This window comes from Protopterus annectens, chromosome 12.part0 (assembly GCF_019279795.1).
Source record: "Protopterus annectens isolate FY-2018-M chromosome 12.part0, PAN1.0, whole genome shotgun sequence".
Classification (NCBI taxonomy): domain Eukaryota; kingdom Metazoa; phylum Chordata; order Ceratodontiformes; family Protopteridae; genus Protopterus; species Protopterus annectens.
In genome coordinates this window covers 151,843,763-151,869,788 of record NC_056746.1, presented here as the reverse complement: position 1 = coordinate 151,869,788, position 26,026 = coordinate 151,843,763, and the positions used below count along the sequence as shown (strand labels likewise).

Genomic DNA, 26,026 nt, shown 5'->3' with positions numbered 1-26,026 from the left:
AGTGTATTGGTTACGTTACAAATTCTAATCCCTTCCCCCATCCTTAACAGTGTGATATTTCAGCTGGTACTGCCCTACTTACTAAATGACCTAATAATTTAAACGTTATGCTCTTTAAATAAAATTAAAAAAAAAAGTCATAATGATGTTGTACTTACTAACCAGATTATAAACTCTGTGAATTTATCAAAGACATTCTAATACATGGTTGGAAATATGTAAACAATAAAGCAAAAAATATATTTTGGCATCCAGAAAAACTATATTGTCCAAAACATAATCTGTTTCCATAAGTTATTGTTAAAGATCGTTTTCGTCCCTCTAGACTTTTTCAGATTTGTGTACAAGAACCCTAAAAATACATATCTACAAAAAGTTTTATTAAAATTAATACGCATAGTAAAAAAAACAGTAATCCAAAAATTAATACAAGAATACAACCTTACATGTACATTTAATGAGTAAGTTAAACCAGGAAAAGTACAACTACGTGGGGGTCAATGTGGGACAGAAAAAAGTGTCCTTACAAAAGCACTCAACACACACTATAAAATAACACTAAAAGTCAGTACTTAAAAATAAATTAATAACCCAATATAAGTTAAATAATAAAAACTATTAACTAAAATGTGTGACAAAGAATAATTCACTAGTTTTGATATTAAAAATCATTTGCAATAGAGTGGAAAAGATATTTTATATTCAAGCTAAAAGAGATGTGATTGAAGTATATAGCCTACAATACTATTAAATATTATTTACTATGGTATTAAAAACATTTGGAAAGAAATGATCGTGGAAGATTGAAAAAGATGATAGTGGGTTAATAAGGATAGTGGAAAAATAAAAGTCCTGTAAACAGTGTGGCAATTTTCCCAGTTCCAGTACACTTTTAAGTAAACAGTAGTAATTTAGTATGGACTTTCTGAAAGAGTTGAGATTTAATTGTCATATGAGTTCACATTTTTCGAATACATTCAGGATATCACCTTCAAGATCACTCATGTCTACGTGGTCCAGTATCTAGAACTTGAACCTGTGTGTCTTCTTTGCAGAGAAAGATGTTTGTCTAGTGCACTGTTTTTACAACCAGATTAGATGAAATCCTACACTTAGCTTTATTTATAGTCTAGCCACATAAAACACATCACATTTGTTGCACTGTGCCCTGTAAATAAACTTTTGTAGTGTCACAGTCACCCCCTGCACTGGTCTTAATAATTTTCTTTAAATAATGGCAATAAAAACAAAAAGTACTAAACTATGGAACTAAAAAATCACCTTGCTCTGTGTGTGTGCGTGTGTGTGTGTGTGTGTGTGTGTGTGTGTGTGTGTGTGTGTGTGTGTGTGTGTGTGTGTGTGTGTGTGTGTGTGTGTGTGTGTGTGTGTGTGTGTGTGTAGGTATTAGACTATTGGCCCTAGGACCTCTATAAGCGTAGCCAAAAAAGTGCCCTGGCTTTCGCCACCCAAGATAATTATTTTCCTGTGCGCGCGCTCTCTCTCTCTCTATATATATATATCTATATATTTATACATATATATATATTTACATATATATATATATATATATATATATATATATATATATATATATATATATTCATAGGTTGGTACTAGGCTATCGGCCCTAGGGCCTATACAAGCCTAGCCATAACAATTCCCTGGATATTTCTTTCCACAATATTTACTTCCCTGCACCCCTGTCTAGCAGGGTGACTGACATGATCCCTGGGGTGAATTTCCTATCTCCCATCCAATCATCAAGGTTCATTTTGAAGAGGGCCAAGGAGGTGCTCTGCTTGACATGTATGGGCAGTCTATTCCAGAGTATGGGGAATCTGGGTCAGGAGCCTATCCCTCCAGCATGTTTTGTTCATTGTGATGACAAGGTTTAGATCCTTGGAGCATGTGGCTTTGGGATTTCTTTAAGTGGAGCATGTCCAACAGCTCAGGGTTTGACATGGCCTTGTATGTTGAGCAGAGATTGCCTCTGAGTAGACGATATGCTACAGAGTATAGCTGGAGTATTTTTTTAAGACGGTCAGCATATGGCATCTGCTTTAGGCCTGTGAGTCTTTTAGTGAGGTATTTCTGCGGCCTTTCCAGCTGTTGCCAATGTCTTGTGAGGTGCATACGAAATGGGATGTTATACTCTATAATGGGTCTAATGAGGGATGACTAGTGGGACAATGACCTCCTTTTTCCTGGATGAAAAGCCCTTTGTGATGAGGTGTGCCACATAGAAGGATTTCATGACTGTTGTGGCGATGTGGTTATTGAAGGTGCGACCACTGTCCACCTGTGTCCCTAAGTCTCTCATCACACTTTCAGTGTTTAGTGTACTGCCACCTATGTGGTAATTCATGGGTACATGGTTTTTCCCAAAGGGGATAACTATACATTTCTTGGCATTAAGCTTGAGCCCATGGCTCTGGCACCAAGCATCTGTTTATGTAAGGCCCTTTTGTGGAATATCCACATAATTTGGGGATTCAGTAATGGCTCCCAGTTTGCAGTCATCTGCGAACTTTGTTAGCCAGAGTCCCTTAGTGTTGGCCTGTACTTCAGAGAAGTATATGCCAAACAAGAGCGGTCCCAGGACTGAACCCTGAGGTACTCCACTTGTCTAGAGCTGGATTTGGACTGTGCTACTTTTACAATCTGGGTTCTGTCAGTAAGCCAGTTGGCAACCCATCGAGTGACGTAGGGATTTATGCCCAGCTTAGTAAGTTTATCTATGATTCCAGAGTGGGAGTTGGTGTCGAAGGCCTTGGCGAGGTCAAGATCGGCTGTGTGGACCGCCTTAACCTCGTCCACAGCTCTGGAGACTGATTCAAAGAAGTCAGTCAGGTTCAGGAGACACGATCGGCCCTTCACAAACCCAAACTGGGTGGGGTCCAGTGTTTGAAGGTTGCCAGTGTCTTTGTTTATAAGTTCCATGCCCTTGCAGATCAGACTCGTCAAACTGATGGGACCGTAGTTCCCAGGATCCAAGGTGGATCTCCCCTTGTGGAATGGGATAACTGTAGCTGTGCACCACTCAGTGGGCACAAAGCCTGAGGTGAGGCTATAATTAAACATGACAGGTGAGGTGCCGGTTCATTTTGTAGTTCATGTAGTACACAGCCCGGGATGTCATCTGATCCCATGGATGCTGTATTCTTAGCTTTTGAGAGAGTGGTTTCTACCTGTGTGGCCGTGATTACCGGAATTTGGCAATCTTTTGGTATTGAGATGGGCCCTTTAGGGGGTGAGAGGGGGGTGAAGTTGGCACGAAATCGATCTGCCAGGATATATATATATATATATATGGTTCTACCTGACTTCGTCGACAGCGCAGAAGACCGACAGCGGAATTCGGAGCTCCAGAAGATCGAAAACGAAGAAGACCGACGCGAATCGCGAGTGGCAGAACATCGACAATGCAGAAGACCGACACGACGGATGACAACACCAACGCCGAGGATGCCGACATGGGGAAAGGCTGTGTGAGTATGCGGTAGTGACGGACGTTAGGGTGCGAGGCAGGTAAGTGTGGAGATTGACGGTCTGTGGGGATAGGGGTGGGTTAAGTGAGTTAGGGTTAGGGAGCGATAGGGGTGGGTTAAGTGAGTTAGGGTTAGGGAAGGATAGGGGTGGGTTAAGTGAGTTAGGGTTAGGGAGCGATAGGAGTGGGTTAAGTGAGTTAGGGTTAGGAGCGATAGGGGCGGGTTAAGTGAGCTAGGGTTAGGGAGCGGGTAGGTAAGTGTGCGATAGTGACGGACCTTAGGGTTAGGGTAAGGTTTAGTGTGGGCTTGTAAGGATTTTGGTGTGCTTGTGTTGTGTGTGTGGTTTGTGGAATGGGGATGTGTTTTGTTTTTAATTGTTATTGTGGTGTGTGCAGTGTATGGGGTTTCGTGTTTGTGTACCGTCGGTTATTTCGTTGTCGGTTATGTGTGGTTTCGTGTTTATGGACTGTCGAATATGTGGTGTCGGTGATGTGGTTGTCGGTGTTGTGTGGTTTCGACTATGTCAGGTAGAACCATATATATATATATATACACATACACACATAAAATAGATATATAACTATAGATATATATAAAATATAGATATATAGCTGTGTGTATAGATATATATATATATATATATATATATATATATATATATATATATATCTGTATGTATATAAAATAAAGATATATATATATATAAGTTCATAGGTTCATACTAGGCTAATCTGCCCTAGGGCATTTATAAGCCTAGCCAGAATGTGTTTGGCTTTCGCCACCCATTTTAAATTTATTTTGCTATGCCCTTTTTCGAGGTTAGTATACTGTGCCTCTGTCTAACAGTGACACAGAAGTGATACCCGGGGTAAACCTACGATCTCCCATCCACTCATCAAGACTCCTCTTGAAGAGAGTCAATGAGGGACTCTGCCTAACCTGGACTGGGATTTTATTCCAGAGTGAAGGGAGCCTCTGGGTTATGAATCTGTCCCGCCAGCATGTCCTATTTATTTCAGTGCTGAGGTTCAAGTCTCTCGGCGTAGCTCGATGGGATTTGGATTTTCTGAGGTGCAGCATGTCCATTAATTCCGGGTTGGACATGGCTTTATCGTCAGGCACAGATCGCCTCTGAACAGGCGGTATGCCACTGAGTAGAGCTGGAGTTTCTTTAACCGGGCAGCATATGGCATCTGTTTGAGCCCTTTGATCCTCTTGGTGAGGTACTTTTGGGGTCTTTCCAGTTGCTGCAGGTGTCTGGTAAGGTACATCCCAAAAGGGGCATTGTACTCAATTATGGGCCTGATGAGGGATGAGTAAAGAGGCACGATGACCTCCCTGATCTAGATGTGAATCCCTTCATGATTAGGTGGGCTATATAAAATGTTTTTCTAACCACTTTGGCCACGTGGTTGTCAAATGAGAGATTGCTATCAACTTGGGTCCCCAGGTCCCTAATTACTTTTCTGTACTTAATGGATTACCACCTATGTGGTAATTTGTGGGCACTTTGTTTTTGCCAAAGGGGATGACTATACACTTTTTGGCATTTAGCTTGAGGCCATGGCTCTGGCACCAGTTGTCTGTTTCTATGAGGCCCTTTTGGAGGATGCTTGTGTCGGCTGGAGAGTCGATTATGGTGCCCATTTTGCAGTCATCTGCGAACTTGGTCAGCCACAGTCCTTCCGTGTTGGCCTGTACCTCCGAGAAATATATACCGAACAACAGAGGTCCCAGGACTGAGCCTTGTGGGACACCACTTGTAACTAGTTTGGAGTCTGACATGGCTCCAGCAATTCTAACCATGTGGGTTCTGTCCTTGAGCCAGTTTGCAATCCATCTAGTGACATAGGGGTTTATATTTAAGCTGGTGAGCTTATCTATAATGCCCGAGTGGGGTATTGGGGTAAGGCTTTAGCGAGGTCCGGGTAGGCTGTGTGGACCACCTTCCCCTCGTCAGTCGCCTTGGTGACTGTTTCAAAGAAATCAACCAGGTTTAAAAGGCAGGATCTGCCCTTAACAAAGCCGAACTGGGTAGGATCCAGTGTCTGTAGGTCCCCAATATCTGTATTTATGAGGTCCATGATGATCCTTTCCATAGCTTTGCAGACTAAGCTAGTCAGGCTTATGGGGCGATAGTTTCCAGGATCCGTTGAGGCACCACCTTTATGGAGAGGGACCACTGTTGCTGTACGCCACTCTTTGGGCACATATCCTGTAGTAAGGCTGAGATTGAACAGTAGTTTTATGTTTGGGTTTAGCTCTTCTTGGAGTTCATGTAGGATGCAGCCCGGGACACCGTCTGGTCCCATTGATGCTGTATTTTTTGCTTTGGAGAGGGCGGCTCTTACCTGAGCATCTGAGATGTCAGGGGGGCAGCACTCTGCTGTGATAGATATTTGCCCTTTTGGTGGGGAGGGGGGGGGAGAAGTTTGCGCTGAACCTGTCAGCTAGGATGTTGGCAATGTCTGTGGTTTCGGTGTATTTTTTGTCATTTTGGACTAATTCTGAGCATATCTGGGAATTACCACCCAGGTTCCTAACATAACTAAAAGAAAGCCTTGTGATTATCCTTAGTGTCCTGTGCAATTTTTCTCTCAAAGCTGGCCTTAGACAATTTTATGAGTGCCCGTAGTTTTTTGCTAATACTGATCAGTGATGCCTTCCCTTTTTGGGATTTTGCTCTATCATTTAGTAGCTTCCTCCTTCTATTGTATAGTTTGTTTATGGCTGGGGTCCACCAGACAGGACGTCTGCCTTTGGAGGATTGGGTCTTGGTTTTATTCGGGATCACATGATCCATGCATTCCTGAAGGAGTTCATAGAATGCGTTTATAAAGGATTCTGCGGTCTGGGCTGTATTTTCCACAGGCCCGGGGGCTTTGAAGGATTCCACCTCGGTTTTGAGGAGTGTGAAATTTGCTTTAGAGAAGTTTTCCACTGTGGTTTTCTGGGCAGGGGGTGGGGTCGGGATGTGAATATCCAGTGAGATTAGTTTATGGTCTGATCTTACCAGTGAGGGATACACTTCTGGTCTGGAGCATAGAGTCCCCATGTTGGTGATGATCAGGTCCAGTATGTTTTCCCCTCTTGTGGGAGTGGTAACAAGTTGTTCCATAGCATTTGAGTTTATAAATTCTAGCAACCTTTGGGCTAGGGTGTTGGAGCTAGAGTAATGCTCCCAGTCTATGTTTGGGTAGTTGAAGTCGCCTAATATAATGGTGTTTGGAGAGACCTTCATATTTTCCAGTGTTCTCAGGAAGGCCGAGTGGGGTTCCTGGGTTTGGGAGGGTGGTCTGTAGCAGGCTATAAACTGGAAGGCAGTTTTACCCACTGTTAGGTGCACATGGATAGTCTCTGATGCTTCGTGCTTTGCCACCAACCTGGAGGTGTGGGTATCTTTGAATATTGATACTTCCCCTCCTTTTGTGGTTCGGTCCAAGTTTTGGGGCCGAAAAGCATGGTATGAGGTATAACCTGGTAGTGCTGGGGTGCTCTTGGGATCCCTGAACCAGGTTTCTGTTACTGCACAGATATCGATGTTCTCCATGCTAAGGAGAGTTTCGAGTGCGTGCATCTTGAGGTTTAGACTTCTGGCGTTGAGTAGCATTACTCTTAGTTTCTTATCCCTTGTGATACCTATGGAGGTGGGTTTGTCTTTTGAGCCTTGCCTAAAAAAGGCACTATAGGGGTAGCAAGAGCCTTTACCAATATCCGAAAGCCCAGGGTTGACAGGTGCAAGCCGTCCCTAGTGAAGCATCGTGGCTTGTTGAGCATATCATCCCAAGCTGACAGGCATTGGATCCCCTTTGAATGACACCAGTACTTAAGCCAATTGTTGAAATTGATCATCTTGTCTTCATATTGTGGCATCATTCTTGGTGAGGGTAAGATGCTACTCAAGGTCAGGGTCATACCGGCCTGGGCTACATGCTCAGAGAGCTCCTTTATGTCTCTTTTCATGTAGTCCAGGGAGGTACGTCTCAGGTCATTCACACCAGCATGTATAAGTATATATATATATATATATATATATATATATATATATATAAATATAAATAAATATATATATATATATACATATATATATATATATATATATGTAATATAGTATGTAAGAGTGGTACAGGATATGTACAAGGGTAGTGTGACAGCGGTGAGATCTGCCATGGGAGTGACAGATGCATTTAAGGTGGAGGTGGGATTACATCAAGGATCAGCTCTGAGCCCTTTCTTATTTGCACTGGTGATGGACAGGTTGACAGACGAGATCAGACGGGAGTCCCCGTGGGCTGTGATGTTTGCAGATGACATTTATGTAGTGAGAGTAGGGAACAGGTTGAGGAGACCTTGGAGATATTCTCTGGAGAGGAGAGGAATGAAGGTCAGCCGGACTAAGATGGAATATGTGTGTGAATGAAAGGGAGGATAGAGGAATGGTGAGGATGCAGCGAGTAGAGTTGGCGAAGGTGGATGAGTTTACTTGGGATCAGTAGTTCAGAGTAATGGTGAGTATGGAAGAGAGTACAGGCAGGGTGGAGTGGGTGGAGAAGTGTGTCAGGAGTGATTTGTGACAGACTAGTACCAGTAAGAGTGAAAGGGAAGGTATACAAAAGGGTAGTGAGACCAGCTATGTTATATGGGTTAGAGACAGTGGCATTGACAAAAAGGCAGGAGCTGGATGTGGCAAAGATTTGCATTGGGTGTCACGAGAGTAGACAGGATTAGGAATAAGTATATTAGAGGGTCAGCCCAGGTTGGACAGTTTGGAGACAAAGCCAGAGAGGAGAGATTGCGTTGGTTTGGACATGTGCTGAGGAGGGATGCTGGGTATATTGGGAAAAGGATGCTAAGGATGAAGCTGCCAGGTAAGAGGAAAAGAGGAAGGCCTAAGATAAGGTTTATGGATGTTGTTAGAGAGGACGTGCAGGTGGTTGATGTGACAGAGCAAGATGCAGAGGACAGGAAGAAATGTAAACAGGTGATCCGCTGTGGCGACCCCTAACCAGGAAAAGCCGAAAGAAGAAGATATGTAATATAGATGTGTATATATATATATATATATATATATATATATATATATGTATACATATATAATCTTCTCTTCTTCTCTTTCGGCTGTTCCCATACTTAAACGACCGCCTCCAGACAGCCAGGAAAAGCTTTTCAAGCACCTGGCCTTTAAAGACCCTGCTAACCTCCCTGGGGTACACAATCAACGAAACAGGTGCCCACCCAAAGGGTAATCTTCTTGGGAGCAAGTCTTGACACAGCATCCCAGATGGCATACCTTACACCATTCCTTCTGCTTATCACTTCAGCCAGAAAGAGTCTCTGAGCTGCAAGCTCTCATGGCTGTGAAACTCTTCATCATCTTCCATGCAGACAGGTTATCTCTCAGAACTGACCCATCCTTCATGCCCAAGTTGGTGTTCAGTAAGGCTCTCAACCAATCCATTCACTTGCCCACCTTTTTTCCTAATCTCCAGAGCAAGGTGGAAAGAATTTTCACACTCTAGATGTGCACAGACAGCTCAGATTCTATCTGGACAGGACTAAATCCTTCAGAAAGTCTGATCAATTGCTGGTTAGCTTTGCTACTGGGGCAGAAGGCAAAGCCATCTCCAAGCAAACCATTTCCAAATGTGGATAGCTCACTGCATCCATTTCTGCTACAAACAACATGGAAAGCCTCCTTCCAAGAGGGTCAAGACACACTCCACCAGAACAGCCTCCACCTCTGCAACTTTCCTCAGAGGTGTCCCAACCAGGGACATCCTGGATGCTGTAACCTGGACATCTGTTCACACTTTCACCAAGCATTACCACCTGCCTCTCTTCTCCAAATCCAGGGCAGGGTTTGCCTCTGCAATCTTGCAGGGCATCCTAGCTAGCTCCTAGTTTCCTTGACTGCCTCCACTCTCTTCCTCAGCTTTGGAAATGTACCCAAATGTGATGACTGCAACAGTGAAACACAAAGAACATAGTATAGTTGTGTGCACTTACCATAAATATAGATGTTCGAGAGTACTCACTGTTGGTCCTGGTTTCCCTCCCTCCATCCCCCTTATTCTCTTTTTCCTTACAAGGGACTTATTGGTATTTATTTTGCACTGGTGGGGTTCTTCCACCAGAAGCTGGCCTCTTACTTTGGGGGCTTCTGACAGGTTAGGGCAAGAAAAACTGATGTAATGGCGTCAGCTGCTTTAATTTATACTCCTGACAACTTGAAGTCGGCCCTCAAGCGACAGCAACCGAAGCAGGAATACTAAGTCTCTGGTATTTGGGCCGGTCGAGGGCTACCCTGGCAGGGATAACCGCCAAATGTTATGACTGCAACAGTGAATATAACCCTCTAACATCTACATTTATGGTAAGTGTACACAACTGTACTTTCCACCTCCTCTGTGCTCAGTGATGGTAGACATTTGAGTTTTAGATTTCATATGCTTTAGAAAAATAAAATACACACCAACACAAATCCTGTTATTCTAGCTGATTTACAACCGATAAATGTAGTAGTAAATTAACTCTCGTTGGTTTTCTGAACAGATCAGTGGTTATTCTCTTACTGTTGGTGTCCTTGGAAATCTGCATATCTAAGAAAGTGATTGAAATAGAGCTGTGGGAAAAGGTAAATTTCAGGAAGGGGTTATTTGATTGAGGTAAGTGATAAAATCTTCAAGCTGCAAGGTGTCACCTTCCCACACAATAAAAACATAATCAGTAAAGTGTAATTAGCATGCGATTTTGCCCAGATCTTTGTTAGCTATGTTGGGAGCTGTGGCAGCCCCCATGGCTACATGAGTTTTTTGTTTGTAATGTTTTCCGTTGAAAGTAAAGAAACTAAAGTCCAGTACAACCTTTGCAGCTGTGCCTGCTTACCTTGATTATGTCTCTTAAATGATTCCATGGCTGCTGTTATACTGTAATTGTGAGGGAGCACTGTGTATAAGGATTCTACATTGGTAGTTAGTAATATATTTTTAGCTTCCACTGTAATGTTGATTTTCCTCAGAAACTATCGAATCTCTTGTGTATGACTTATTCTTTTCTGCTAAAGGTTTCAGCAAGTAGTCAAAGTAAATGGCTAAACCTTCAGTAGGGTTACTGCCACTTGCCACCACTGGTCTATAGGGTGGTTCTTCTCTGTTCTTTTGTGGCTTTGGTATTCAAAAAAAGCTAGGTAAATGACGGCATGGACTCAATAAAAACCTATAAAGATTTTCAGTAATTTTTTTTTTCTCATAATGTGGTGAGATTTGTGTTCCTTACATTGTATGCTCTTTTTATTTCATTCATGGTAAATAACTCATAAAATCTTTTATCCTCCAGCATGTTCTCTATCTTTTGGTTGTAGCTAGTGGCATCAGATACAAAAATACCTTCTCCCTTGTCTGACTTCATTTTGTGCCTGAATTTATCATTGCCTAACTCAATCAATGTTTTTCTTCTCCTTGTGTTAAGTTGTAAAGTTTTTTTAGGAGTTTTTTTAAGTAGTTTCCTGTTGTCCTTCTATTCCCATGTTGCGGTATTCAACATATAGGTTTGCACCTCTTGCTACCAGAACGTCTGGCCAGTTACAAAAGTTTTCAGTCACTGTATGGTGAGTGGGGACGTCTGACGTGGCTAGTGGAGCATGGGCCATAAAAGTGATGTCTGCATACACCAGCCCTCAGAACTTCTCAGCCGCCAGTCGAACACCATGTGTTCCTGCCTTCACGGCTGTCTGATTTCGAGAAATCAGTTAAGTGCCCCGTTGGGGAACCTTTTGGTTATTTTCTTTAATATAATGCCTGTTCATGTCACCCAGAAAGGGCAAGTGTAAGTGCAGCCATCAGATACCTTACAAGGACGCCCACTATCAGTGTTTCTTTTGTTTGGGATGGTCACATGACTATAAAGCCTGCTCCATTTGTGCCTAAAACCTTGTGCAGCCGTCTGCACACACTTAACCTGTATGTAGAGAATCAAAGATTAAAACAGCCTTAGGGATGGAAGGTTCTGCTTATGTACCTGCTAAACCGCTGAAAAAGTAGGTGAAGACCATAAGCCCTACCACTGCTCCTCTTCCACCCGATACTCAGCCGGTGGCCAACATTGGCCTGGTGGAGGAATTGGGCTCAGCCACCTCGGATATTGCAGGTACTTCCACTGAAGCAGCACAATCCCACAGGGAGGGCATGTCCATAGAGGTTTTTCCGTCGCTGGGTGGGAACCAGCAATATCGGTAGGTCCGTCCTTCCTTCAGATGCCCATCAGGCCTCTAAAAAAGAAGGAAAAGAGGAAGCATATCTCGACTCCTACTGAAAGCATGCCTGACTGGCAGGCTTCAGCCAAAGTTTGTTTAATGCCTTCATGGCCTTACTGCCTACCACTATAGGACTAATATCCCTCCTTTTATTCTGAGTCCAAGGTCTCAAACTACAGACCCATCCATGAGGGAAGAAGATCCGTCTGATTCCACATCTGAAGAATCACTTTCTTATACCTCTCAGCTTTCTTCTCCCTTTGGGGTATGCTTCCCCAGAGGAAGAATGTTTACCCTGATTCCCCAGCTGAATATTTGACCTTTGGGGAAACCATTACCAAGAAGAAAGATCTTTTTAAGTGGGAATCCTCTGAAATGACTGAGGTTCACAAAAGGTATTTTGACCTCATTCAGATAGATTCCCCAAGCCCGTCTGCTGTTCCTCTAAATGTGCCTGCATTCCTGCATGCCTTCTCAACATCCTTGAACCCTGACTCACAACCCCTGTCTCCGCGCAGACCGGGTAGACTTTATGAAGTCTATGAAACTGCTGAGTATCCGGTTAAATGTCCTCCAGCAGACCCTGCCACTATCTCCAGCTCCACAGATAAGGCATCAAAACTTTTACCCACCAATACCAACAACATCCTCCCTGCTGACAAAGATAGCAAAACCTTGGAGCATCTGGGTAGGAAAATTTACACCTCTGCTACTCTGGCCTTCAGGGCTACTAACTAGCAGACACATGTGGCTAAATATGTCTCATCACTCCTGGAGAAGCCTCCAAGGAATTGGCTGATGCACCTGATTGTGCTGCCAAAGCCTCACTGTCTTCCCTTCTGGCTGTCACCTCCCAGGTCACTGGGCACTCTATAAAAGTGCAGGTATGATGTTGCTAAAGCCTCAGCAAGGTCAGCAGCTACCTTAAGAAGGTATTCCTGGCTATGCCTCCAGCCACTTCCAGATGACTTTAGGGCAAAGCTGATTGATGCCCCCCCTGGATAACACAGCTTTATTTGGAGTAAAAGTGGCTAATTTATTTGTCACTACAGCCGAAGGGGAAAGAAATGCAGGATTTAAAGCACCTGCTTGTCTCTCCTATTCCAAAATTCCAAAGAAACTACCCAGCTAAAACACAGTTTATTAGAAAACACTCTCGCCCTGCTGTTCCCACAAGGCCTAGAAAACCAACCAGAAAGCAAACCCTCCTACTAGAGCTACCCCTGCTTGCAGCCAGAGGCTTCCCTTTCAAGACAGGGTAGGTAGCATCTGACTTTATAGTCAAACAATCCACTTATGCTGTGCTGACGAGGTCAAAAGAAGGCCGAAATATGCATATTCACAGCTAATGGGATTAGGCTTTATTTGCCCAAATGCATCCACAAACACTTAAAAAGTAAAAAGTCATGGACATTCAGAAGATATGTAGCTGAAACCCTTGATGACTTTAAGGGATCATTTGCATATATCCCATGGGCCTCTATTACAGGAGGTTTAAAGTATCACACAGTGAAAACTCTAGCTCGGCTAGGTTTTTCATGTAGGTTTTTACTAATACTGCAGTTTGGTACAGTTGTTAGTACTGTTGTGATTTTCTAGGTACTTTTATTTGAGATTTGGGTGTGGTTGACAGATTCCCGTAATTACTACAGCAGCCACCTTGTATTCTACCTAAGTGCGGATTACAGTGTCATAACTTCTGATATCTGCCATGTCTTTACCCCAAAAACTTTACAGGGTAGGTATTCCTTATCTGAATATCTGGGGGGAAATGGAACTCCAAGCTTTAGCCCAGTACACATTGGTGTCATCATCCTCCAGTGACAACCCCCAGTAAGACAGGCAGATACTAGCAATGTTTCATGAGAGCTCAGTGGTTCTCCATCTGTTGGTGCCGGTAAATTGAGATGCCTCCACAGGCCCCAGTTTGAATGTTTAGTCATCCCCCAACCATTTAACAAAGGCCCTTTAGTGGTCTGCCTGGTTGAAGAGGAGCTGAACATGAAATCACTTTGTTGAGGAACTGGCTAGCTGCCTAGATCCGTCTGATGCTGGAACCTTTTATAGATGTTTGAGCCTTGGTGTATACTGAGGAGTCCCATGTTGTTATATCTAAGGGGGAAGGAGGAATTTCCACTATTCCTGTTAGAGGAGGATCTTTGGGGGGGGGGGTGACATAGAAGTCAGGCCTTCCCACAAAGAGTAGAGGGCTTCCAGGGTGGATGCTTCCACAAAAAACACACTGGAAAACAGACATTTCTTCACCTCCTACTTCCTGACAAACTCTTTCCAAACAGGCACCTGGTGGGTTGCCATCTTCCTTATACCACTTCTTCCCAAGTTTCCCTCTGTTCTTGGGCTGTTTGAAAGCAGTGCAGGCATTGAACTTTGTGTCTCCAGTACTATGTGACAAAAGGGACCACATTCCATGTAATGCAGAGGATTTGCATGAAGGGGGGTGGTTTAATGCTCCCAGTCTTCCCTTATTGGTTATGATTCTGATGCTGAGACCAGTCTTTCCAGTGATTCCTTATCTGAAATGTTCACCTTTGGAGTGATTCTTACCAGAAAGAAGGGATTTCATCAGTGGGAATGACTTTAAGGGCTCATTTGCATATATCCCAGAAAAGCTTCTGAGTCTCACAAAAGGGTATTTTGAACTTTTGGACCTGTATTTAGTAAGACCTTGTTTATCCTTTGACTGAGTTAGTTCCACTAGGCTAGTGGCCTCTCTTCAGACGAAACCAGAGTTCTTATTTTTACTATTAGGTTGAAATTTTGCCTGAGCATTGGGGGAATTTCGCCTACCCTTTTTGAAAGATGCTGTAGGATCTTCTACAGCTGCACGAGTTACTAACTCTGAAGCAGACAAGACCTCACTTAGTAGTATCCATGCATCCTGACAGGGTTGTTTGTCCTTAGGACAATTTTGGGAAGAAGGTCTACTTGTCTACTGTCCTCAGTTCTGCGGCTGTGTTACTTCAACACACGTTACAAAGTTTCAGGTGGCTATCCTGGACAGGCTGGGAGAAAAGTTTGGGAAGGTGCTTGTTGCTAACCCGTGGACAAAATTGTTACAGATTATTCTGATGGCTAGTCAGGTGGCAAAACACACTCGTAAAGTGCGATTGTGATGCTATGGATGCAACAGCTATGGTTTCCGTTTTGAAGAGACTTGCATGGCTGAGGCTTCAGCACCTGCCAGAGGATGCTAAAATGCTGCTGCTAGTCAGTGATCACCCTGATGAGTATTTTTCTTAGAGACAATCTACTTGTGAAGCCTTTTTAGGAAAGTTGAGGAAAAGGGTAAGGTCATGCTCTGGGTTGGTAGTTGTTCTGTCGCCAACTTAAGTAATGTGCTCTGTAGGCATCATTCTTGTGTTATAAAATGCACATACTGCCAGAGTGTTCTAAGTTGTATCATTGTACTAGAGCGACTACAATAGAAATCTGTTTGCTTGGTTTCCCTCATTTTTGCATACTGATTATCTCACTTAGTGCATTGTGTTGTAATCTATATGGATTTTCTGTGATGTTCATCGTGCATTACAGCTGCAGTAGTTACATATGGGTTTTCAGCCGGCAGGCGGTCCCTCGGTCGGCCGAATTCCAAAGTCTTGGTCCGGCGTCGGTTGCTGTCGCGTACTCTTCTGACGTCAGGAAGGCTAGAGTATAAAAGACACAGCCGACGCCATCTTCTTCAGTCTTTTTTGCCGCGCGGTGCCCGAAGCAGAAGCAGTTCGCAAGTGCCGGTCGGCCAGCTCCTGAATTACGAAAAAATTTCGGAACCGAAGTCTTCATTAAAGCTAAGTACCCCGTTGGGGAACCTTTTCTTGCCTCAGACCGATGTCAGAAAAAGTTAATAATTGTATTTCTTGTGGGAAGCAAATACCGCACAAGGATTTCCATTCCCTTTGCATACCTTGTTTGGGCCCAGACCACGTCGCCTCGGGCTGCCGCTTGTGCTACTTTCAATAAACGCACTATCAAGCGTCGGGCGGAGTACACCCAACATTATTTTGGAAAAGCGTTTAACTATAAAATGTCGTCGGATACTCCGACTACCGCTATGTCCAGAAAACGCAAAGAAAAGGACCGTCAGTCGAGAACTGCGGTCTCCACCGACACCACGAAACAAGCTCCACGTGGGCGGTTGTCAGTGAGACGCCTTTGCAGTCCCTGACTACCGACGACACTCCCTCGGCGGGGTCTTCTGTGCCTGAGACCGCTGGTTCTTCGGCCCTTTCCCAAACTACTACCGAAGCACCTGCTCATGTCGAACCCACCAATGTGGATAGATCTACATCCACTCATGGTGTATTTCGGCCTTCATCTTCCTTTTCCATCAAGGCCTTTACAAAAGCAAAATCAGCCAAGCAACTTTCTAGGCCTGCCTCACAAGGCCCAAGACCTGGGCCCACGCCTAAGAAGCACATGCTTAAAATGGCTGAAGACCTGATCACTCTTATTAGAGGCTCACAGGCCCCTCCTGACAAGAGACCCAGAGTAGAGGAGGATTCTCCTCCTTCTGACCAAGATTCCATTTTATCAGAACATTCTGATGCTGAAGAACAGTCTTATTCACCCTTTGAGGATTCGGATGCAGAGCAGTCCATTCCTTCTGTATCCCCCCCTGAGGATTTTTCCTTTGGGGAAACTTTACACTCCTTGAGAGAGCACTTCCATTGGGAAGGCCAAGATTTTTCCGACTCCAAGAAAAGGCTCAGGGAATTCCTCTGGTTACCTCAGCATAGGCCTCTGGCTATTCCTCCTGTTTTGGAGGTTTTAGATGATGTATACTCGGAGGCCTGTTTAAATCCTGATTCTCTGCCTCCTGCACCTGTTAAGCCGGATAGGTATTACAGAGTTCCTAATTCTCATCAGTTCCTCTATAAAGGCCATAATGCAGATCCTGAAACTATTTCTCAAGGCCCTAAAGGAATTAAGGCTTCCGCCAAGAACCCACTGCCTTCGAAAGGGAATCTAGATCTCTAGAAAGGTGGGGAAAGAAAGTTTACACCTCGCCACCCTTGCCATGAGGGCCTTAAACTACCAGTTTCATATGATTAGATATCAGCAATTTCTGTTATCACAATTAAAAATGTCACAACCTGAACAACCAGATTTAAAAGAGTTGCAGGATATGATGCATAGTGCTGAGCAAGTGGGCAAGCACACCTTACAATGTGGTTATGATGCACTAGAGGCCTCCAGCAGATCAGCCGCCACTGGAGCAGTCATTCGCAGACATGCATGGCTAAGGGAACAAAATCTTCCAGATCAAGTGAAAGCAAAAATTCTAGATGCACCATTACATAAGGATGTTCTTTTGGTGGTAATGCTGAGGATATTTTACGAAAATGGAAGAAAAGGCAAAATCTATGCAAACTGTCAAAGCTTTCTTACAGGTTCAGCCACCAAGGTTCAGCAGGAATTGGCCATCAAAAAACTGGTCCTTTCCAACGACTGACAAAGCCCAAAGGGGCAGATACAGACGGAAGGGGCAGAGGACAAACCCAAGGATCCTACAGAGGCAGACAATGGCAATCACCTACGCCAAGAAGTGGTGACGACAGTGCACAGCAGTACAGAAAGCAAACTCAATGACTCCCTCATTTCCATGCCAAGCAGAATTCAACTGGCAGCACCTTTGGGAGGAAACTGGCACTATTTGCAAACAATTGGCATATTGTCACAACAGACAAATGGATTCTGGACATAATAAACAGAGGCTACAAATTTCATTTCCACACTCTTCCAAAATGAGAGGCATGCCAAACCTACCACAAAATCAAAGGGTAGAGGCACAACTACAAATTGCAAAGCTCCTAAACATGGGGCTATACAAAAGGTACCTACGCACCAACAAGCACAAGGTTTTTATTCAAGGCTTTTTCTGGTGCCAAGAAAGGAAGCGACTGGAGACCCATTCTGGACTTATCCATTCTCAACACATTTCTTCTAGTGCCAAAATTCAAGATGCTCACACTACAGCAACTCCTTCCCATGCTGGGCAAGGGTTTTGGCTGGTAACATTGGACCTCAAGGAGGCATACCTGCATGTCCCAATCAGACAAAGTTGCAGAAGATACCTCAGATTTCTTGCAGGTTCAAAACACTATCAATTCTCTGCATTGCCCTTTGGCTTATCTACTGCGCCCAGAGTATTCACCAAGTGCCTGGCATCAGTGATTGCATACTGCAGACTTCAAGGGATACAAATTTACCCTTATCTGGACGACTGCCTGATCCAAGCGGACAGCAAACTCAGACTTCTCAAACTTCTAGCATATGTGACACGTTACTGCTTTCTCTGGGATACACCATCAACAAGGAGAAATCAAAACTAACACCCTCTCAGAAAATTACCTTCCTGGGTGCCAACTTGGACACAAACACTCAGATGGCTTACCTAACAACAGACAAACAAGGGCAACTATCTCACTACTTCAAAATGCTTGCAAAAGTACCAGGCTTACTGCAAGGAAAATCCTGCAGGCTCTGGGATTCATGGCATCTTGCATTCTTCTAATCCCATGTGCAAAGTTGCACATGAGGAAACTTCAATGGTACCTAAAAAATCTATGGTCTCAACACAGTCACAGCTTAGAAGTGGAGATTCCAATAATTCCTTGCCTACAAAAGGAATTCATATGGTGGGCTCAAGCATGCAAAGTAAACAAAGGCCTCCCATTCTGCAAGCCTCAAGCTACACAAGTCATAACGACAGACGCCTCAGATTACGCCTGGGGGGCGCACATGAAGGACAGGTGCATTCAGGGCAGATGGCACAAAACAGAAAAGCACCTTCACATCAACCGAAAAGAAATGCTGGCAGTAATAAAGGCATTTTCAGCTTTCAGAGATTTCCTGCATCCAGGACAGCTGCTCATAAGAACAGACAACACCACAGTAATGTGGTACATAAACAAACAAGGAGGGACTCATTCATACCCCTTGTGCAGATTAACGATGACTCTTTGGAATCTAGCTCTGGAAAGACAAATAGAACTCCAGGCTCAGTACCTACCAGGAATGGAAAACACACTGGCAGACACTCTGAGCAGGCATATGACAGACCCTCACGAATGGAGGCTACATCCAGACGTATTCACAGAGATTGTTCAAGCATGGGGAAGGCCAGACATAGACCTTTTTGCCTCCCACAAAATCATCAATTAAAAAGTTTTGCTCAAGGACCTTCCACCCAAAGGCTTGGAAAGTGGGCGCCTTTCATTCACATGGACAACTTGGTCAGTTTATGCATTCCCACCACTACCTCTGCTGCCCAAGGTGCTTCTGAAAACAAGAACAGACAAACCAAGGATGATACTGATTGCTCCAGATTGGCCGAGACAACATTGGTATCCACTATTGAGGAACCTAACTCACACTCCTCCGTGGCCCCTGCCTCTAACACCTCTACTGCTGACGCAGAACAATTTCAAAACTCTTCACAGTCAGCTGAAAACTCTCAGTCTAGCTGCATGGAAAATCCCTTAACTTCACATCAGGCACTACTCTCCAAAGAAGTGCAGGATGTCATTTTGGAGGCTAGAAGACCATCTACAAGAAAAGCTTACTCAGCAAAATGGAAGCGGTTTTGCTGTTGGAATGAAGAAAGAGGACAGGATCCTAGAAAATTAAACCTGCCTCAGATGTTACAGTACCTAACTGAACTTTTGAACAAGGGACTTTCCTTTTCCTCAATCAAGATACATGCCTCAGCAATATCTGCAGAATACAACATGGATCCTCCTTTATTCTCACACCCTCTACTGCGACAGTTCCTCAGAGGGGCTAAGAACATAAGGCCTCCAAGGAAACAACCAGTACCAGCTTGGGACCTTAACTATGTACTGGAAAAACTGACATTGCCTCCTTTTGAACCAGCTGCTTCAGCAGAATTACAATATTTGTCTTGGAAAACAGCTTTTCTACTGGCCATCACTTCAGCTCGTAGAGTTTCTGAGTTACAGGCCCTCATGGCGGTGCAGCCATTCCTAATATTCCATCAGGACAGGGTTTCCGCCGCGTACTAACCCTCCTTTATGCCTAAAGTAGTATCTAGGGTAGCCCTAAACCAGGCCATCCACCTTCCTACCTTCTACTCTAATCCTCAAAACAAAGGGGAAAGGCTGCTTCATTCTTTAGATATCCATAGGCAGCTACGTTACTACTTGGACAGAACCAAGTCATTCAGAAAATCAGATCAACTCCTAGTTTCCTATGCTGTGGGGGGGTCAAGGGAAACCTGTAACTAAACAGACCATTTCCAAGTGGATTGGTCACTGCATACGCTTTTGTTATTCTCATCATGGAAAGCCTACTGGTATCAGATCCCACTCCACTAGGGCCACAGCCACCTCTACAGCCTTCCTTAGAGGAGTGCCTACTAAGGAGATCCTGGAGGCAGCCACTTGGAGTTCTGTACATACTTTCACAAAGCATTACCATCTGCCTTTATACTCCAGAACTAGAGCAGGCTTTGCCACTGCAGTTTTGCAGGGCATTCTAGCTCAACCCAGTTTCATATAGTACCTACCACCCTATACATAGCTTTGGGATTCTACCCATATGTAACTACTGCAGCTGTAATGCACGATGAACATAGTACAGTTTTGTACCTACCATAAATGTAGATGTTCGAGGGCTATTACAGCTGCAGTACAGGTTTCCCACCCTCCTTCCCCTCTTGGTAAGACCTTGGGGTTTGAATACCTATTCATACCTGCTGACTGGGTTATCCTACTATGTTTTATTTGCTTACATTTGTGTATCACACTAATTTATGTATTGCCTTCCTTTTGGGGGCACCTGACATCTGGGGCAAGAAAGACTGAAGAAGATGGCGTCGGCTGTGTCTTTTATACTCTAGCCTTCCTGACGTCAGAAGAGTACGCGACAGCAACCGACGCCGGACCAAGACTTTGGAATTCGGCCGACCGAGGGACCGCCTGCCGGCTGAAAACCCATATGTAACTACTGCAGCTGTAATAGCCCTCGAACATCTATATTTATGGTAGGTACAAAACTGTACTTTCTGGTACTTAACTACTCCAGGTCTGCCATGTAAATAGATGCATGAGTGGAACTTAAAAAGTATGCAATAAACACTGAGCACACAAGAATGTTTTTCTGACGTTATGAGTGGTTTCTTAATGGATAATCCAAACTAACAAACTATCTTTGAGAATGTAATACCTCACAGTTCTAATGATTGTTGCTGGAAGAATTTTGCCAAAACATCATCTGACTTTTAAGAAGAGGACTGCTTGCTTGAACATTGAGCTGTGAATAGTGCTGAGTTGTCATCTTCCAGCTACATCCTTTACTGATTTCTAGCAAATGCTTTTCTTTTGTCTAGGTATGAAGAGTGTAAGGAAAAACTAGTGCCATTTCTGAAGAAAGTGGGCTTTAATCCGAAGAAGGATGTTTATTTTATGCCATGTTCTGGCCTCTCAGGTTCAAACCTTAAAGAACCAACAGATAGCTGTCCTTGGTATAAGTAAGTATGAAAATGTGATTTATTTATTTTATTTGCAAGTTAAGTCTGGTGTCTACATGCTCCATTCCCAAACCCTTCAGATGACAGTGATTAGTGAAAGTTGTAGTCCAAACTGGGTCTTGGTGTAGGACTTTGGTGATGTAGACAGGCACTCCGGAATGTTTCTCCAAGCTTGTGCTCTACCACATCTTTGGTCATGCTTTTCTCATAAAGGTGTGCTTTGAGTCATCTCGTCACAGATTCTGTATTTGAAATTGGAGACTTTCCTCTTGGGTGTGGTTCCCAGGCCTGCATGGACCACCAAGTTCCAGTCAAGGATAGAGGCCATGGCAGTAGATGGGTGTAGGAAGAGGGTATATTCATCTACCTCACTGGAGCATAGAGCACTCAAGTTTTTAGTTTTCATCACCTTCATTGAATAATTACTTGACATAAGCAAACTTACATTTATATAAAGGAATCCAACCATATAAACAAGATGTCCTTCTGTTCTCGTGTTGCAGTATTCCAAACCCTTGAATTATCCTCTCTTGCTACCTGAGCATCTGGCCAGTATACAAAAGCTTCAAGTCACTGCAGGGTTTGTGGGACGTCTTGACGTTGGCTAAGGAAACGTGGGCCATAAAAATGACATCTGCACGTACCATACCTCAGAACATCTCTGCTGCCAGTCGAACATCAACTGTTCCTGCCATACTGGCTGTCAGATCGTCTTTTTCAAAGATAAGTACCCCGTTGGGGACGTCTTGTTCTTTTGGGTCACTGCATGCCTGTTTAGGTTCATGTCATCCAGGAAGGGAAAATGTAGGTGGGGATTGTCAGATCCCCCATAAGAATGCCCACGAGCGTTGTCTTTTCTGTTTAGGGCCTATTCACGACCACAAGACCTATGCGATCGGTCAGGCCTTCGTCCCCAAGACCTTAAGCAGCAGTCTGCATGCTGTCAACATTTCTTTGTAGATTCAGCATCTTAAATGCTTAGCGTTAGCTATGGAGGGGCCATGCGGTCAGCCTGTTGAGCAACCTAAGAAAAAGGCAAAAGTTACTAGGCCTGAGTCCATTGCTGCACCTCCTTCACCCGTTATCCATCCTGTGGCCGACAGCCTGTAGGAACATTCAAAAACCACTGATATGGGTATAGCGGGTACCACTGGGGAAGCCGCAGAACCCAGAGCAGAAGGCATGTCCATGAAGGTAACGCAGACTGCTACCGACAGTGAGGGGAAACCTCTGCTTGTACCGGCCATCCAGACAAATCTTTCCACTGCAACAGAACTTGGTGTACCTAAGCCTACCTTGGGCCTTACACCCTCTAGGCCTTCCCTAAAAAGAAAACCGAAGACAAAATGTGTTTCTCCTCCTGCAGAGAGCCAACCAGACTGGCAGGCCTTTTCTCAGAGTCTCTTAAATGCTTTCATGGCTGTAAGGCCTGCTATGCCGTCATCCTCCCCAGTGGCTCCCCTCTTAATTAGCCCTAGACCTCAGGCTCAAGATATTCCTCAAACTGAAGTTGAGGATTCCTCTGACTCCTCTTAAGAGTACTCTATCTCCTTTGTGTCTCAATTGCAATCTCCCCTTGGTTATGCCACCCCGGGGATTCTTATGAGGCAGACTTTCCAGGTGAGGACCTCCCCTTTGGGGAGACCTTTTCCAAAATGAGGGATTTCTTTAAGTGAGATTCCACTGATATGTCAGAGGTACAAAAAAGATATTACAAACTTCTGCAAATGGACATTTCTGCCCCTTTAGCTTTCACCCAATCTGGCCATTTGGAATACTGCAGCATGAGAATATGAGGACATAGAGTAGTTGTGTAAAATCTTACCATAACCATAGATGTCCCTTCTCTTCCATATTGCAGTATTCCCTCATCCTTCTTCACTAAACTGCCCCTTCTTGGATGGCACTGGGCTAATACAGTTATCCTGGTACTGGGGTGCAAAGTTCTGAGGTATGGTACGTGCAGGCGTCATTTTAATGGCTCACGTTCCCTTAGCCAGTGTCAGGCGTCCCATGCACCTTGCAATGACTTTGAAGCTTTTGTTTACTGACTGGCTGTTCGGGTAGCAAGAGAGGCTAACCCAAGGGTTTAGAATACTGCAACATGGAAGAGAACATCTATGATTATGGTAAGATTTTACACAATTATTCTTTCACATTTACCAACATTATACGATATATAACAGTATGTGTGAGGTATGATTTAAACAACATTACATAAATGATTCAGTTCCTGTCTTCCCTTAAACCTCATTCCATGTCCAAAACATCTTTCTTCATGTATTGTTCCCACAATTTCCATTTTTTGTACGTAATTTACTCATGCCCTTTTCTAAACATCCCACTTTCTTTTCTTTCATCTCTGTTACAATATTCAGGTATGTAGCTGCTTTAGATTTTGATTTCCGTTTTCTAGTAATAGTTTTTTGGAAGCCATCAGAATTAAGCTTAGCAAGGCCTTACTGTACCTAAGTGACTGAGATCCTATATCCCAGCTCAAAACAAATTATTTCCGTAGTTACACTCATTTGCTCATTCAGAATTCATGGAAGAGTACTGTGTAGGGAATTTTTAATCTGTCAGCTCATTATCCTCCCAAAAACATTTGTTCCCAGTTACCTATTTCTTCCACATCACACCTCCAATGTTTGCCATCTACCTGAGGAAAAATTATTTGGAGTCTGCTTGGGGTATAGAAATATGTGTGCAAACACTGCCATGCAAAATCCTAACTGTTCTAGACTTTGTTGCTTGTTTGAGGAGTCGTACATATCTCCTCCCTTTTTTATTATGTATTGCATATCTAATCTTTCTTCCCAATTTTTTTCTGACCTCTTCTGATTGATTCCTATCTATAGTTTATGGGGAATGTTTTATATGCCCTACAAATATACCCTTTTTAAATGGCATCTTCTGCTCTAGATTCAGTTAAATACTCAAGAAGTGCAGGTCTTTCATTTAGGATTCACCTGTCCCTTTTTCTTTGTCTATATTCTGATATCAATCCCTGATAGAGAAAGCAATCACTAGCCTGCAATCCAAATTTCTTTTTGGCTTCTTACAATTCTTTTACCTTTCCTTCTCTGTTTGCTTGCAATTTCTCTGTTTGCTTGCAATACATTGGTTCCTTTGCCAGCGTCTTCCAGTAAATTCTAGCCTCCTCTTGCCTAATCTCTGTACCTCTAATTGTAATCATCCCTATCAGCAGAATCCCCTTTCTCCATTCCCATGTTGGCTTAATTCTTGGTGTACTTTCTGCTACTTTACGAATGTAATACTGTGTATGGCCGTTATTGTCCTTAAGGAGCTGTGTCTAAAATCCCACTCTTTCCTTATTTCTTGAATTACCCCCCAGCTTCATCACGATCCCTTTCCACTTTGGATTGTAGCTTTCTGCTTGTGTTATGTATAAGAACCTTAACTGTTTATCTGTGAAACATCCCTTCAAATTAGGTAATCCTAAACCTCCTTGTTTTTGGAGGATCAGCTTATCCCACTTGTCTCTTGCCCTCTTCCCCTCCCATATAAAGAGCTTCCAGTTTCTCATTTTGTTTTCTGTGTAGTCTCGTCCCACATATCCTTAGCTCCCGTAACCAAATCTTTTTAAATCCATGCTCCTGAATACTTCATTTTATCATGTTCCTATAAATACTGGTATTGCTGGGCCAATTCACTTGTAGATGCATTGTTTTAAAGCTTTTGTTTTATCGTCCTTAATTTTATATCTCAAAAAAGGAACTGTCTCAGAATATTCCACAACAGTGAGATGTCCTTTTGTGGTTCCATCAGGTACAAAACATCTGCAAATAATGCCAGCTTTTCTTGAACACCATACCAATTATATCCTTTTATTTCTCAGTCTCTTATTTTCTTTGCTGCTGGTTCTACATGTAATGAAAATAACAAAGGGAAAAGAGCATTTTACTGCCTGGTTCCTCTGTTCAGGCACGACTTACCAGATAGGAACCCTCCCACTTTGATTTTTGTCTCCGATCCCTCATATTTTTCCAGTTAACCTTCTTTATCAGGAAATGCAAATGTTTCTCTTGCTCTACTTATAAAATCCCAGTTTAATTTGTTGAATGCTTTCTCTGCATCAAAACTTACCAATAACAGTAGAATTTTCTTACATTCTACTTCCCTCAGGATCATCTCATTGTTCTTTTAATGTGGTCAAATGTTTGCCTCCTCCTGCAGAAAATCAAACCTCATTGGTTCATATCTCTCAATTTTTGGCGTCACTATTGCCATTCCTTTAGCCATTATAGACAGAAGCACTTTATAATCTTGTTTTTAGAATTGAGATGGACCTATATGAAGCGGTATCGAATGTTGTTTTTTTTTTTTTTTTTTACTGTCTTTAGGTACTACTGCCACTACAGCCTTTTGTCCAGGATGTTGGTGCCTCCCTTCCTTTTAAAATACTGTTAAGCAAAACCTTCCAGATTTTGTCGCTTTTTTCCATCCTAACTTCCACGAATACCGTCTGTTCCTGGAGAATTTCCTGCTTTCCTGTAGACTGGGTCTGTATTAGATGAATGAAGGTTCATCTTAGTGATCGCTCACATGAGCGAATATTGCGGAACTCGAAACCACAATTGCGCGATTGCAGTACAGTGAAGATGGGAATATTTGCCCTTTCCTCACTGTAGTCCGATCTCGGACTTGGAATATATATTTGGGGGGGTGTTGGGTGTAGCTCCCCAAAATTGCAGTTTCTAGTATGTGGAATATTCGCTGTTGAGCATTCGCTAAGATGAACATTCGTTCATCTAATAT

At 43.4% G+C, this 26,026-nt stretch overlaps 1 protein-coding gene across 2 annotated transcripts in view; it reads left to right on the top strand.

Moving 5' to 3' along the window:
- The window catches only part of GSPT1 (G1 to S phase transition 1), a 960,922-nt gene that overhangs the window by 603,505 nt on the left and 331,391 nt on the right, over nt 1-26,026 (top strand). For both annotated transcript variants that reach the window (XM_044089181.1, XM_044089179.1), the window contains one exon: nt 21,107-21,247. In XM_044089181.1, coding sequence (XP_043945116.1) covers nt 21,107-21,247 — 141 coding nt within the window. The remainder of the gene's footprint in view (nt 1-21,106; nt 21,248-26,026) is intronic.